We start from the raw sequence: 17,193 nt of genomic DNA, 5'->3' as shown, positions 1-17,193 counted from the left end.
GTGTGTGTTTAATCATTTTAATTTGTCACACACTTCCCTCTTGTGTTGCTGTACTTATGGCCGGTGAGTGTTTTCCCTACTTTGTGAATGTGTGCCTAGCCCTTATTGTGTTCATCTGTACCTTACTAGTCTCATGTCAACTGTGTCTGAACATGTGCATTTAGTCAAACCCTGGTGCCCTGGCTCCTCCTGTGTGTTTCATATTTATAGTTGGACATTAAACTCAGGGGACAGTTCATTGTAAGACTTTATTTTTGCCTTTTTGACACTTTTTTTTATTAAATGTAAAATAAATGAGTCTGCTGTTGTGATCCCTCTCTTTTGAACAAACGTGAAAATGATGAGTTTATAGTCAGAGATGTGTTATATACCAACAGATTCAACAAGTCATAAGTTGCATAAAAAAATCAAACATGTATAAAAAAATCAAATTAGAAATCTTTTCCTGTGTCAGTTTCCAGCGAAGGATGCTGTAAGGGTCATAATAAATCATTTAAAAACATATCTGTAAAAAGGCAGTTCGTTTAATCTCACAATATCCAAATGAAGACCTGATCTGATGAAATAGAAAACAAAAAGACTTGTGTAAAACTTCAACCTTTATTTAACTTTAAACACCCACCTTCCTGAGAAGCCTGGCATGGTATTCAAATAAATTAACACACAATCAATTACAAAAGGCTTGACTGTTTACAGTGTCTTTTTATCATGCACAGTGCTTTACATCTTCAGATTTGCTCAAACAAATATATTGAGGAACAGAGCAGCAGCTTTGTGGATTCAGTGGCACCAGTTTGTCCTGTTTAAACTCCACAGAAGTGAAAGCATCTCTCCACAGAGTAAACACTGCCTGCTGGTGTCCAAACAGCCTCAATGATTTTTTTTGTCATCTACTTACTTGTGTCCCATCACACTGACATGTAGAAAAAAAAAGAGACTGAAAATGGCTTGTGTTCCACTTTTCTGAACACGATGAAAATTAAAATCATTGTTTTAAGTTGCAAGACTATTTTTTTTTTAACTACTCAGAAGATAGTTGGCAGAGATTTTGTTGCTCTCATCACATCTGCTCTCTTGGCAGGGACGGCACAGTCAAGTGTGATACTTTTAAACACACCAAAACGATAACGGCAAATCGAGCCATATGTGCTACTCAATGAAAAGGTTTGACAATTAATCGCAGTCCAAATCTACAGACATATGTACAACTTATCGTCTGCTACGTTCGGACAGCCTGTGGTTCAGTAAAATTGCGTGTTATCAAAAAAAAAAGGCACGTGAAAGGAGCTGTTTTAGTTGAGTGGATTTGCTCTGACTATTTAAAGCACTCTCATGACTATCCCACTGTACATCTACTAAAGCCTCTGTCTACACACAGCATTTTAAATAGGATCACATCAGCTACAAAATGAAGTACAACTACAAGAAAACACACATATTTACACATCAGATATCTGACACTTGGAGAATAAACAGTGGGCTGTTTTGAGTGATTCCAGGTTGGGTTAGTCTGTGCAGCCTTATTGTCAGCTGAGGTTGATAAGAGGAATAACAGGGGTTGTTTCTAACTTTTGTTTTGTTGTACGCAGTTTAATTTTAAGGCACAGAGGGGAAAAAAAGATGGAAATAAGAAGAAGATGAAAGACCCGGCTTGGATGACTGAACTTGATAGGCTCAGTGCCTGCTCTCAGACGACTGGCTAGTTTATGTTTAGCATGGCCAGATGATATTCTAAACACACAGTCAACAAACTCAGGGGTACCCTCTTATGTAAGAGAGCATGTACAGTATGTTACAGAGAGAAAAAAAAGTGGTTACACGACTATGCAATGTTGTGTCTGGGAAAAAAAGGGAATCTCGTTTCTAGTTTAGAATGCAGTAAAGTTATCAAAAGTATCTTTTTGTAAGTACCATAGCAGGTAGTCACATATTTCCTCCTAAACTACAAGTGATGTATAATTTTCCGACAATTTTCCAATGCAAGGAATTTTTTAATGTAGGATTTTGAACAACTTTTCTATTAACTTCTGTTAAAGACATCTCCTAAACCAGCACTGTTTTCTTAATCTAAAGTATGCATGGTTTGTTCCACATAGAAAACTACTTTTTAAACACTTGTTAAGTTTAGATTGACGTTTTAAGAAAAAGGCTTCTTCAGTTTCTTGCTGAGGGATGGGTAAGACGATGACACTGTTATATCGTTGTATTGTAGCCTACATTTTAGGCTACAGACAGGTTAGCTTAGCTTTGCAAAACGACTGGATGCAGCTAACTAAACTATGTTTGCAGGTAACAAATCCTCCAAAAAAGATCTGAAGGTTTTAAAGTTAGTCTAATCAATGCTTTTTTCACAGCTAATGTAACTGTTTGTCTGGCTGAAGCCTATATTTTAACATATACATCGGGTCGCTATCAATCTTCACATCCAACTTTCATTAAGAAGGCGAATGGGCAAATCCCCCCAAAAATGTTGAACTGTTCCTTTAAGATGACCACATATGTTCTTACAGTGAGCAGTTTGTGTTGATTCTGCAGTTTCTTAGGGGGCTACATGAGTGATTCATTTTTGAAACATTTAATGACCACTCCCTCTCTTGGCATCCTGATTTGATACGACCAATCAGGATTCAATATTTTTCCAGAAGACCTATTTTAAGGCTATGGCCTTACATTACACAACACTGCTGTGCTTGTGTCACTCTGCACGTTTGTGTGTGTGTGTGTCCATTTCCATGCACAGATCAGCAAACTCAGCTGCTCTTGCCTCAGATTTCTCTCTCGGGCTAAAGTTTCCCACAGCCTCGGGGTCAGTGTCAAGGCTGTGTGAAAAAGCATCAACATTACTGTGCTAGTATGTGGGCTAAAAACTTGTAGTGGTTGCTAAATGGCCATGAGGGGGGAAAAAAACTATTTTTAAGAGACTGTCAGGTAAACATCATAAATGATACTGTTCCCACTGGATATGTGAATGATGAGAATGTTATCAGGATATTGTGGAAAGGTAGAGTCTGCATCTTGGCTTGTGATGGTAAATAAATTAAGAAAAAGTTGAAGAAAATAGTGGTAAATAAGGCCAGGATAGCTGGGTTAAGCACCACAGTGGAAAGAGAACTTTTTGGTTCCTTGGTCCCACAACGGATATTGGACATGTGATCTGAAGGCTGTACAGTCTTTTGAGAGTGGTGATTGGTACAAGTCCATGATCTCGCTCAGATGACCTCCCTACTGTTGCGAATAGCACAACAGAGCACCATACTGAAGATCATCCCGATAACCTGTGAAAATAAAAAAATGTTTTTAGTAAAATTGTTCTCACTTGCATAAAAAAAAACATGGTGTGTATTTTTAACTCTTCTCAGAACCCGACTCACCATGACTCCAGCAATGCCGATGCCCACGTACCCAATGATGTAGAGTTTACTGTTGAAGAAGTCCTTGATGCCTGTCTCACAGTCCTGCACAACAAAGAAAAGAGGAGTCAGCAAATACAACTCATTTGTTCTACAACGAAGAGATATCATTTCATCTGGAGTCTGGAGCTGGTGACAGATCTTGCCTTTGTTCCCGGTTTGGGATCAGAGCATTGGCTTGCTATGGTTCCACAACAGTTCAGCTAAAAGGTGGGAAGAAAAAAACAATGAAGCATGTTCTTCCAAAACATTTTTTGATGTGCAATATCTCTGCATAAGAAAACAAAGTCTTTACTTACCACTTTCTCGTATGACAGGATCAATGTGCTGTTATTGTTTTCGTTGTAGGTGGTTGCGTAAAAGTTCTGAACGTCTTCGATTATCTGTGTGAGAAAGAACTTTTAGCCTTTCAGATTTTCCACGCTCATTTAAACACTCAAGCTTTCAAATATCGAGGAGTTATTAACAGTAATAATAATTTATACTTTATTAATCCTGCGAGGGGAAATCCGGTTTTACACTCTGTTTAATGAACATGCAACACAAACACAGGGTGTTATAGAGTCATCTCATGGAATATAAATGTTGATTAAATGTGTCATTGTTTCGGTTCAAAAAAGACTTAGAAATTCTAAGCTGAAAATTGGGTCTTCTTATAAGCCACATGTCTCTACCACACCCACACATGCTTTTTAAATTTTATTCTCTATAAATAAGCGTACCTTGTCTTTGTTTAAGAACCCAAACACCCCTGCTGCAATCTCAGCACCAAAGATGATCAGCAGGCAGGCAAAGAACTGAGAAAGATGCAGAAACATGGCTTTAAGCGGTACACAGTATATGCCTGATTAAATGGTATTCTTCCGCAATTTTCATTATTAAATTCAGAGAAGATGCAAATCAGTTTTGCTCCTGTGTTTTGTTTTTTACTCACAGAACCAAGGAGGCATTGAGATTCTCGCACAGCTCCACAGCAGCCAAAGAAACCCACCAACATCACCAGACTGCCAGCACCTATCAGGATGTACACCCCTGGAAGAACAGGTCACAAGATATGTCGCAATTACATGAAGTCACAATTACATGAATTTCAACCCCAAAAGAAAAGTTAACAATACCTATACTTATTATCCAAACAACTTCCTTTCAATCCATCCTTTCAACATAATTGGGATGAATCAATGTGAACTAGTGAATACACACTGATTCCAACCAGTTCGCCCAGTCACCAGCAGGAGGCAGCATATATCTACCATTTTAAGTTTGAACAGTTGCTGTCTAGGTTGTAAAGCCGAACTCACACAGGTTCAGGAGCATTTCAGACTATTTCTGCAGTCAGTTAAGCACACTTTTTTGGGAGACAGCCAATTTGTGTGCCTTGTCCTCTTATAAGAGTTCTTAAGGGAGGAATTCAACAACAGATATGTTCCTCCAGTGAACTCATGAAGGTGGGGCCAGTAGCTCGGCAACCACTCTACAGAGGATGCAGTGAGATAGGACGCATCATCCCCTAGGTGACGTGGGCTCAGGTGGGGAACAAGAGAAGAAGACGGTTGAAAGGATCCCAATGTGTAAACAAGAAAACTACTCAGTGTGATACAATGATTGAGTCATTTCTTTTGTTCTCAGGAGCGATTGCTCAAGGTGTCACATGATCAGTGAGCTTGCTGATCACCTTTAATCAATTGATAGGTGTTGTGTTTTTATCGACAAACTGATAGAGAAGATTTTTCTCTTCTCTTCGATAGAGCACTGCCTTAGTTTTCCTTCTGTATTTAAGTTCAAGCTTGTCTCTATTTTCTTATCATCAATCATTTTAAAGTACAATGATGGGAGGAGGTGTTTGTGGGTTTGACGCCATAGGAACGAGGCATGGCAACTGTAGAGAACCTTCTGCTGTATCTGTGGGGACAGGACTCTCACTGTCAGAGCCATATGTAACACTAATCTCTCAGAGGACCTGACAGAAGCCGGCCGTCCTCAGTCCAACCACGTGGACATCTAAGTCACAGAAACAAATGTGTGTGGATTGTAAAATTAGGAGATCGTTGTTTGTGGTCCTGAAATACAGAAATAAACACCTGCCGGATTATTTTAGCCCAGACAAAGATACTTTTCTAACCTGGACAAGTAGTTCTGTGTCCCTATAGCTTTTAAAACTTAACACAAACATTGGGCTAAATTTAGGAAGTGGCAACACTTTTTGTTAGGTTTAGGAAAAATATCATAATTAACGCTAAAATACTAACTATCACTACTAACTCTTATTTTAGTTACAGGCTGCATTTAGGCATCCTGGGTCAACCACCTTGAGACGCTCCCGTCCAAGACTATTTTCACTCTTTCTCCAACAGTACACAATAACATACCACATGGCTGAAGTAGACGCAACTGATAATTCTTTGAAGAGTTTTGCAAATCTTGGGGCTAACAGAAAGAAGTGATGAAATACCTGTTACAAGCCATCGTAAGTGCAACGCTTCTCTACCATTACACCACCTTGTTAGTGAAGAGAAGCGACTAAAGCACCAATCAGGAGGATAGTTTAGTCTAGACACTCCTAAAAAGAACTGACATTAAGATGAGTGTTATACTGGCACTGTGACAGTAGTGAGTAGGAGAGGGGTGGACCTTTATAAGAACACTTCTCATTTGACGTCCTGCCTCTCCTTTTCTTCAAAACCATAGATTCCAATCTGTTACAATGACAGCCATCTTCCATATTATATTTTTAACCGTCCACACAGTCAGTCCTCCCCCTCTTACCGCTCTTTCCATCTGAGGAGGCTGACATACTGAGTTAAAAGGTGGTTGGCACTAGTCCTGTGTGGTTTCCCTTGTGCATTAACTGAAGTCATTTCCTGTTATTCACACTCATCTCCGGTGTGCTAGGTGCACACACATGCCTCATAATCAAAACAGCATTAGATGATGTCTTGTTGAAATTGCATGTAGAAAACACATTAAAAGGACAACACTCACATACATTCAGACAAAAACAAAGACGTTCTTGAAGCTGTTCCCTTACACCAAATCTCTGGGCACATGAGGACTTTTATTTGAGTTTGTATTGTGTGTTTATGTGCATGATGGGGGGAACCAATGGGGGAACATGATCTTAATAGGATCATTATGTCTTTCATGTAATCGGTCAATCAGAGCTGAAAAACGTCAGTTTATTGAATCCCCTTTCCAGACTGAGAAAGACTCTGATGTATGGACCATTTCTTTCTAATATGTAGCCTAAGTATCACTAAGATTCAAACTGGTATTTTAAAGTTAAACTGATCTATCTGTCACCAATTAAGAGTGCTTTCTCTGCAACATAGACACAGACGTAAGTAGCTTTTTATTAAGCTGTTCCATATGAAAGAAAGTAACTTCCACTATGCTGGAATCATACAGTAACCAACTATCCACCCCAAAAGATCAATTTGATGTCTGAAACATATCTTGCTTTATTGCTTAGCTATAAAAAAACACAACAAATGTATTGTTTTTAATAGATTATACATTATACATCAGTAAAACTTCAATTTCAGGAATTTTCTGCATTTTTCATTTTGTACTCACCTATGAAGAAAGTGTCTGGAGCCTTTTCTCCATTGAGCAGAGACACAGTTTCTGGATCAAAACGCAGCCACAGCCCCACAGCCAGAACAAAAGATCCCATCAACTGAAGAGAAAGAGAAAACAAAGACTTTTCAGAACCCAAATGACCCTTATTTTATTTTTATTTTTTTATAGGAAACACTGACAAATAAAGGATCTTTGTAGATGAGTGCTCCCTTGTTAGTCTCTCTAGAGACTTGTGCGTATTCAGACTTTTATTATGACCCAACCCGAATTAAAACAAACTGTAAAGCCTGACTATACTCTGCCTTCTTGCCTCTGGCATCCTCTACGTAAAAGCAATTCAAACTGCACATGCTGTCAGGTGGTCCTTTTTTGAGAAACACAATCAATGAACGCCAACAACTTTTGGTTATTCCATAATGACACACATTTCTCTTATCATTTCTTTCCTGCTTTGGATTACATATCGTTAGTGTTTAATGGTTCCAGCATTCATCTCACACGCACGCTATGCTGTTTTTCATCTTAAGCACGACAATGGCAACAAATGGTCTTCAGGCCTTCAGAGAGGTCTTGTGCTTTTGCTGTCTAAATGTGATTTTCCACATAAATGAAGTAAACGGTGGCGTGGAGTTTCCACTCTGTCCCTCCACCCTTTGCACCCGGGCAACAGGAAAAAATATTCAAGAGTCAGTTAGGCTTAAAAATATACATTTTCTCTTAATCATGGTTGGATAATTAACAGGTTCAAAACAACAGATCCCATCAAAATGCTGCTTATGTAACTTTGAAACACCTCATAGCAAGTTCTGGCTGTATGGATAAAATGGCCCTCTTGGCTGCAGGCAGCAATGTGGCACCTTGAGCTTTAACAGGCTCTCCTGTTTGTTTGGAAACGTGGTTACATGTTGCTCACATTTTCCTTCATCTCAACCACCATCAGTATACATCAACTGAAATCATACTCGGTGCAATGCTGTTGCTTTGGGGCAAGGTAAATAAATCATTCTCTAAGGGTTCAGAACACCTTGAATTGAGTGTTTTTTTCTCTGACATCTGATCTGAGATACTTTCAAGGACTAGAGACTGTGGTAGATGCTCCAGTGACAGATCAATACTGAGAGGTTTTAATGATCACTGAGTCTGCGCCCCCTGAGGATAATCCAGCCTAAAAAAACCCTCTGAGCCTAGCCTCAAAACAACAACAGTGTCCATGTGTGTGTGTATGCGGCCAAAGACATAAAATGATTTGACTAAATGGAGAGCATTTCACAGTCACATGGTCTCTGTGTCCTAGATCTCAGAATTTAGCGTGTTTAGACTGTTTTTTTTTTTCCATGACTGTTTGTTTCTCTGTCCTCAAGCTCAGTTGGGAAAATGTATTTAAACAAAAAACACTGTTGCCATAGTTCAGAGAAAAACAAACAGTTCCCAACTGTAACTTTAGTTTGTGACCTCTTGTTTATCACATCTGCGCTTTTCTGGTTTTGTAATTCCTTTTTCAGTCTTTGTATTTTGTGTTTCATCCTCTTCCTCACCGTCTTCACTCGTCTCACCTTTTGCTCCAGGTCTGCAGGTTGTATTTTATACTGCCAGTCTGAAGTAAAGCCAGTAGCTCAGTTGTAAAGCATCGGAATAGGACAGGTGTTGGGAAAGGCGGCTTCCTCCCAAACTGAGGATTTAGTTTTGTGCATGGTGATGTATGGGACAGCTGAGCTCTCGGGGTTGCAGGATTAACAGGTCCAAAGTGATAAAGCACAGTGAAGCAAGGGCTGTAGATGTAGACTTACTGACCCAGGCTGGATTAGAGCAGAGGGAATCTCTGGATCTATTTAACACTGGTATTTGTCTGAACACCTGATGGTGCGATAATGTGGGCAGAGGTGTGAAGTGAGGACTGCTGCCTACTGACTTGTGTGGATAACAAAGTTTAGTAATAAGTAGAAAAAACCCCAATAGATTTTTATTTATATATTGTGATATCTTGTTCAAAAAAAGTATGAATATATTCATGTTTTTAGCTATTTATTATATATCTAAATAGTTTATTTTCTTAAAGAGATTTAAAATTACTTCATCATCTTCATCACAACAATACACTTCCTTTTAGGGTTAGGGGTAGGGTTGGGGTCGTACAAAACCAGACTCATTTATGGACAGCCATCTGCTAGCGAGTGAGAGAGAGAGAGAGAGAGAGAGAGAGAGAGCGAGCAAGAGAGAGAGGCAGACAAACTGAGAGACGTACAGTAAGCAACAAAGAAAGCCCCCGATAACAGAGACTAATAATAGCAAAGCCAACAATTAAATTAAAATATGACTAATATCAGTGATAGCAACTATTAGACTATTAAATATAAGTATTACTAAGTATTAATTATGATAGTAAAGAATAGTGAATGTCTAGATGCAGAGCATTAGGTCTTTGTTAGTGCTGTATGGAGGAGCAGGTGGTTTCTTCACAGCTCAACCAAACCTCCTTGATTATGGCTATTTTTAAAAGCCTTTCAAAATGACCTCGATATAGATGGAGGTACCACACTGTGAGGTCGCGCTAGGTACATTCTCCACTTTTTCACTCATCAGCCTCACTATCCCAAAGGTCCCATTTGTGTCCCTTCTAACATGCCTCCCTTTACATAGACCCCCCCTCCACATACACACACACACTTCAGTCTGCCATCATTACCCTGTCTGACACCAGACACACCCTTCTCCCAGCCTCTCTACCTCCCAAATCTACCCCTCGACTTATCTCCGTGTTACCCCCCTCCTCTACCCCACCTCATTTTACCCCCCTTCCCTCACCCAAAGGACAAAGACCCTCTGTCTCCCTGTGACTATACTCTGGTGTGCACAATAGGAGGGAAAGGGGCAAAAACAACTTAAGAGGGAACGAAAGAAGGCACCAGAGGATCCATCATCTTTTTTCTTTTCCTGCAGACACAGACTACAGAAGCATCTTGTTTGGAGACTAAGTTAAAACTCCATCCCGTAAAGCCTATATTTCTCAAAGAGAAAGATGGAAGTAAGAAAAGCAGAGTCCTCTTTTCAGTCCTAACATCTCTGAAGAAAGTTTGTACGTCTGGATATTCTAGAGAGGGATGGAAATCTCTCTGTTGCAGCTTTATTGAAGCTATTTTACAGTGTACTTTTTTAACAGTGCAGTTAAATTGTGTTTTTGTGAGGCGGAATTTCCATGAGAGCAGGGACTGGGATGACACAAAACTGTGGTCTTGGTTCGAGACAGTCTGTGGCATAATCCACTCTCCTTGTTTTAAGGGAAAATAGTCTTCATTTAAATGAAAGCAAAAGAAGTATTATGAAAACAAAACATGTTTAAATGACTCCTCTAAATCCAGCAGTAATTAGTGTGCAACTTAAGCTTTCAAAAATAGTCTTCCGTCTAGAAAATGTTTAGGAAAACAGATGCAAGCCCACATTAAAAATGATGGGCAGAAGGAAAGTGTAAATAGGAGAAAGACAGTCATGGGTGGAGTAAATCCCATTGTCCTCTGTCTCAGCATGAGGGAAGCTGGTGGCACACATCATCCTCCACATCACAGACAAGTGATATATCTTCTGTCCATAAAGTCTGTGCCTCTTACCAGAAATTTAAAAAAAGATTGACGCCTCTTCAAAATAATGGTTCTGAACAGTTATTTAAGGAATTTAAAATATCAATCTCGCCGGTTTTATATATAAGAGGTTGATTGATTGTCGGGGACCTAAACCCATATTAGAAGTGTGTTTATGGCTTTATCTTCAACCCTAGAAATCGTCTGTTTCATATATTTTTGTTTGGAAACAATTACCAATTGTCAAAAAGACTGATTAGGTCTGCATTGGGATATTCATCAAATAAATTAGATGTGCATATCACCGGTATTCAATAAAAACAGCAAGGGACCAAGGACACTGCCATGGTGCATGCCACAATGTCACAGGATTCTTCAGCTCTCCAGCTCTTAGGTCATCAGCTAATTTATTAAACTAGTCGTAATAAAATTCAGTTTTAAGCCGTTTTTTACTGAACACATTTGAAGAAAGAAATGTGTTAATATAATAGAATACTTAAGAATACTTAATACGATGTGTATGATGATAAAAGGTGTAATGCTGAGGAGGAACTGTTTAGTAAAATGACTTAAGCTTCTGCTCTTTGCAGAACTAAGAAAATTGCCCTAGAGGCTGGCTACAGTTGCAGTCTGTAAATATTTGATCAGCAGATGCACTGAAAGACTCAAAAACAAGAAAAACAAAGCAAACAGAGTAACTGGTTTTCTGGATAAAGAGCCTTAAAATGGACGGACACAGTTTTCTGTATGTATTATTTATGTATTATTTTATTTTGTAGCACTCCTAAATTGGTGAAATTTGGTTTTTAAGGAGGAAGAACACTGGGGGAATATCTGTGGGAAAGAAGATCTGTTTTACATCACTTTAAGCAGAGATTGCCCCACACTGTTTACCTCGCAGGCTTAATTTTTGACTAAATAGGGCAGTCGGTGAACCATAGCACACTAACACAGAGTTGACAAGCCATTCAGTTATTGATTTACTGTTGCAGGCGTTTGTATTTTTAGCAGTCAGTGTATATACAAGAGCTTGACCTGCATTATATCAGTGACAGTTTGTATTGAAGTCCTACAGGAATCTCACTTCATCATGATGCTGTGCCATGAAGTCGGAGAGATTTATAAACACAGCACCACTTTACAAGCATTGATTGATGACCATGTTTAGTCGAATAAGGTTGTTTAAGCTAAGTATATTACACTCTTCATCATTCAGGTGAAACAACTTTTTGTGTGTGTTTATAGTGTCAGCATGTCCACCAGCTTCCATCTCCCAACACTCCAAATGCAGAACCACAGCCCCGTCCTACTTTACTCATGGAGGGATTTGAAGGCAAACATATCTGCCCCTCCTCCATCACTGGCTCTCATCACACACACTCTAATCATCCCTCACTCAAACATCAGCAGAGTGGACTTTGATTATGATCAGCTCGAGAGATAACTCTTCATTTGTAGAAAAAAAGAGTTTTGGGAATGTGCTGAAGTTTTATACAGCAAGAGAAAAAAAACACAGGTTAAATTTGTGTGTGTTTTACACTCACATAATACCCTGCAATGCTCATAATGATCTATTCTCTATTCTTATCTGGGTCAACTTCATGCCAACTGTCCCTCTTTCGCCATGTGAGCGCGCACACACGCACATGAATATCCCTCTCAATCTCCCAATGACCCTTTTCCCTCCTGTCACATTTGCTCTCCTCCTTCCATCACTGATAATTCACTCTTCTCGTTCGGCCATCGCTGTCCTCTTCTCTCCACCTGTTTATCACGTCTCCCTTTACCTCTCTGTCTCTGCATGCATCCATACTCCAACGGGATTTCAGCCAAAAACTTATTTCAGCCAATAACATATCTTGGTGGAGATATGACAACTTAATGCTGGGGTCCTGTGGGGCTGCTAGCTGCGTTCAGGCCAGGGTCCCTTAAGGCTCTCCTGCTTAGCCAGGCAGGAGCAACAGACTGAAGTTATGCTATTGTCCCTCTGTCACAATGGCTCCATTCACACTGCACTCAGCGCCTGATCCACTTCACAGATGCTTGTAGGAAAATCTCTCCCTCTCCCTCTCCACACACACACACACACACACACACACACACACACACACACACACACACACACACACACACACACACACACACAGACAGACAGAGAGAGGACGTCCCGTTTATCTACCTACTCCCTGGAGCTGCAAAGTAAATGTTCATCTTTTCTGTAGCACACACTTTGGATGGGTTTAACAGAGATGTCAGGGTTTATTTTATGAAGACACATGTGCAGAGCATGTGTGCAGGACACACACACACACTAACGCAGAGTCACACCTTTCACATCCACCTGACAGTTCGTCTTGAGCAAAGTGACTCTCTTGTGTCTCCCGTGAATGCCCAATATCAGAAGGGGAAGCAGTTTTGGGGATCTTGCAGCTGTTTCTTCATTTTAGCAAACAGCTCTCTTTGTTAATGACGCTTTGGCGTAACTGCCGAGTTTGTTTTCCATTTAGCCATAAACTGTCTCTCAATCTCTCTAACCTTCTCTGTCTTTTCATTCAGCCTTCCTTTCGAAAACATGCTTCCCCGGCCCGGGTAAAAAAAAAGGGGCGGGTTTTTCCTCTGTGGAAAATCTGATTTGAGCCCGCTGAGCCAGGAGTTAAAAAAAAAAAAAAAGAAACAAAACCTTGCTGTCACCCTTTCCGCGCCACTCACAGTAGGCTAAGTAAATCCACGAGAGTGCTACAACTAAATACAGCATGAGAGGGTTAGGCTACAATAGGGAGTGTGAATGTAAACAAAACTGTAAACAATCTCAGCATCTAAATAGCACGTGGGCGTGGAGGTCAGCTGTATCCCATAGAGAGTAAAGTCTCATTTGCGGCACTTGTTCATCGACGCACAACTTTTATCTCAAAAATGAATAGAGCGAGCACGCACTTACCCAGAATATGAAGTTGAACACGAACAGGAGATATTTCACGCATTTCATTCCTCCTTCCACCTTCCCCATGTCGGCTGGATGCGTGCGTGTGGATGTGTGTGTGCCCTTTAAATTCTCCACAGTAGATTTTTGCTCTGACGCTTGTATTGGCTCCGCTCACAGGGACAATAACGGTACAGCCCGGTCACAACACTCGTGAATCAAGAGTCTCTCTCTCTCTCTCTCTCTCTCTCTCTCTATCTATCTTACAAACACACTACACGCGCGCGCACAAACGCCGGCGGGATCCGCTTAAACTCTTTCCAGACCGCCCCTTTCAATAATACTGAGGGGGGCCCGAAGGGGGGCTGTGACTACACGATGAGGACTTGGCATATGTTTGGTCGACGTGTTGTATCCCTAGTGACAAAAGGACAACCTTTAACTTTACATTCATATTCATTTATTCTAATTCTTAATTGTAAGGCTCCTTGTGGTTCTTCGACAGAAAAAGAAACAAAACCCACGGTTCTAGCTTAAGAATGTGACTGCCAACTCACTTTCTCTTTTGTAAGGGTTTCTAATAAATGTGGATAGACGTAACCAGGGACTGTTTACATTTAGTCTTGTCTGCTAATGTAATAATTTCTACCCCCCCCCCCCCCCTAATTTTGCCATGATGACTTATAATAGGCCTAATAAGTATTATTATTAGTGTTATGATACCCTTTTTAAATTCTGTTCAAGGTATCTGCATAATTTGCAATTTCATAAAACTAGGCCTACTGTTGTTTAATATTGTGTAGGCTACTCAATTAAGTGAATGTTGTAAATCAGGTAATTCTATTGTTCTAACATGTGTATTGGCTTATTATCCTTTGTTGTTTCATATTTTCTTTAATTCATTTTAATAACAGAAGCACACCTGACCATTATGTACCTGAGTTGTACAGGAACAATAAAGAAGTTCTTCTGATTGGCTCGTTCTTAAAGTCCCTCGATGGCTTTTAGTGAACTCGGTAAATCTGCATTTTCTTTTGATGCCCCAAATTCATGGAACGCCCTCCAGCAAACTCTAAGGATCGGAGTTCTTCCCTCTCTTCCAGAGTTTAGGAATTTGATTTCGAATAACTTTGTTTCAAATTGTAACTGTTTTAAATGATCTCAGTGTTTGTTTGTTTTTTCACAGATTCTGCGTGTTTGATGTTTTTTTGCTTGTTTTACTGTGCTTGTAATCTCGACGGCATTGGAAATGAGGGAAACCTCAGTGTCTTTTCAAGAATAAATAAAGGTTTGAAATGAAATGAAGTCATTCAAGTAGCCTAGAGGTGACCAAGTGTGGAGTTAATCCCTTGAGTAAGAAACAGTCAGTGTGCCAGTACTGGTTGGATGCCCTGTAGTGATCAACTTTCTACATCAGATAGTAACTTTGAGAAATACAATTTTTGCTAGGATATAATGATTACAGTTTTAGCTTCTTAAAATTATTTCAATATGTATAATGTGGCCATGTTTTTCACAAGGTTACAGAATATGTAATATGCAGGGTGGGAATACTATAAAAAGAAGAAATGCAGATATTAGGGATGGTATAATGCGATAACGGTTTACTCAACTTCCTTTTGCGAGATAAAAATGATGTTGAGTCATTTCTTAACTGTTATAGTACAACACCCTTCCCCAAACCATTCCTGTGCAATCAAACCAGTTGTCTGTGAAAAGAAAAACGTGTCAAGGATTTAAGGAAATGAAGTCGTTGTTTAAGTTCTCAGAAAGAATGGACTGGAAACTAAAATACTCTCTTTTCTCATTTTGCTCCTCATTGTTCTAATTCAATTTTTGAGTGACAAGTAATAGAGATCAAGTTGAAACATGTTTTTCATCTGTCCTCAGTATCACATTTTTTTCTGTCAGGTCTTGATGAAAAACAGTTGAATATTATTTCCTTAGAGGAAACAGATGACCTTTAACTATGAGGACTTTTTTTTACATTCATTTCACACTTGATGATCTTAACATGACTATGAATTCTTGGAGTTGGGTTGAGTCATTTTCTCCTCTGAGTAAAGTTAACCTATTTGGGATACATTTTTAACCACTGATTCATCTGATTTAAATGCAAAACCTACTTACTTTTTAGAAATGCTTGCCCAATCTTGTAAAGTCTTAAGATAAGCAAAAACAGGATACAAACTACATTATTATTAATGAAATTGAAAGCACCTCTCCTGGCTTTCTTCTTTCAATTTATTCCTTGACATGGAGCATAGATCTCAGCAGCAACACAATGTTCAACATAAATATTTTCCCAACAACCATGGAGAGTAGGGGTAATATCCAAAGATCACTTCAATTTGATCACCAAGAATGTAGGCAGTGGTTTGAGAAGTCCTTTTAGAGGAGAAAACAGTCTGCCAAGCCGAAGGCTGGAAGGACTACGGAGTCAGACAGGAATGACAGGATGGCAGAAGAGACAATGGCTAGAACAAATGCTCAGAGATTGTATCAATTTGAAAAAATCATTAATAAGTGGAGCTCTTTAGGGATTTGCAAGAGTTTTAGCCTTGTAGCTCAACCTGTAAAAACCGTCAGAGCAGCAGAGTCTGCGCTGTGGCACTCATTAAGGGAACAGTGGAGGACAGAGAGAAAACTAAAGTAGTTTAGTTTGGACGTTAACCAGAGCAGAGCCAAAAGAGGAAAGGCTGATAAGACTGGGAAAAGGCCAGTGTGTCCCTGCTTGTTGGCTATTTGGGGCTGTTGGTGTCTGAGCTGCTATGTAGCTCCAAATGTTTGAAAAAGAAAAATGAGTGCAGTCCCTGACCTCCATGTACATAGATGGTGGACTGGATCATTTACAGGCTAATACATAATGGGTCCATTAAGGGTTTGCATTTTGAGTTGCTCTGATATAACACTATTAGCATATAATCAAAATGCGACCTTTCCAATCCTATACACTTAAAACAGTTTTGTTGGTTAATATCTTCAAGTTAAGAGCATATTCCTCATTTTCTCCTTTTTTTGACTGGGTGGGAACAGTAATAGTTGTTCTTTAGCTACAACCATGTTTGGGTCAGGGCCTGGACCCGTTCCTGGACTCTGAGGTCATTAATGATGTCAGACTGAGATATCTGTTGGACATTAAGGCCAAAAGGAAATGAAGCTGTGACTAAACAAAAGCTGAGTAGAGTTCTTTGGTTTATTTGAGCTTTCTTCCTTCATATTAATGTACCTGTGGTCTTAACGCTTGGATAGTAGTTAGTTATGATGTCCACAACAAGCTTGCATGGGATTAGCCGCAATGAGACTTATATTTGTGGCAGCGTTGCACCATCTATTGGTCAAATTGCAAACCTGCACAAAACTATTTCAAGGTAAAGCCACATGCGCATGTGCTTGGAGGTGTGCTGATCAAACAAAGGACTGTACAAATGGGCAAAGAGAAGTTGGCTGTGTTGTATACATACTCATTGATAGCTATTTTGACTGCTCTGTATTCTTTGCATGTCCATGTTTGCCTGCCTGACCTTCAAACAGTTAAAAACAATGGATGAATAATGAGATAAATTGAAACTAAGCTGTCTCTTGCCTCACCTCGTAAGTCTATAAACATACATTGTTCAATTCAGCTCCTTTTTTCTTTCTTTCAATGCATATTTCCTACTTGGGTTTTTTCTCAGCTATTGCAAAACGATTGCCATGCAATCAGTTAACA

General features: G+C 39.6%; 1 protein-coding gene across 1 annotated transcript; it reads right to left on the bottom strand.

The window, feature by feature from the left end:
* Nucleotides 1-3,054: 3,054 nt before the first annotated feature.
* On the bottom strand, nt 3,055-13,741 carry LOC132989221 (tetraspanin-2-like). Its single transcript, XM_061056682.1, has 8 exons — nt 13,500-13,741; nt 6,984-7,086; nt 4,345-4,442; nt 4,133-4,207; nt 3,710-3,793; nt 3,557-3,613; nt 3,372-3,455; nt 3,055-3,275 (listed from the first exon to the last, which is right to left on the bottom strand). The coding sequence occupies exons 1-8, from the start codon at nt 13,566-13,568 to the stop codon at nt 3,210-3,212; spliced, it is 636 nt and encodes a 211-aa protein (XP_060912665.1). The 5' UTR covers nt 13,569-13,741; the 3' UTR covers nt 3,055-3,209.
* Between the last annotated feature and the right edge of the window lie 3,452 nt (nt 13,742-17,193).

This window comes from Labrus mixtus, chromosome 15 (assembly GCF_963584025.1).
Source record: "Labrus mixtus chromosome 15, fLabMix1.1, whole genome shotgun sequence".
Taxonomy (NCBI): Eukaryota; Metazoa; Chordata; class Actinopteri; order Labriformes; family Labridae; genus Labrus; species Labrus mixtus.
This window is presented reverse-complemented; position numbering and strand designations above follow the sequence as displayed.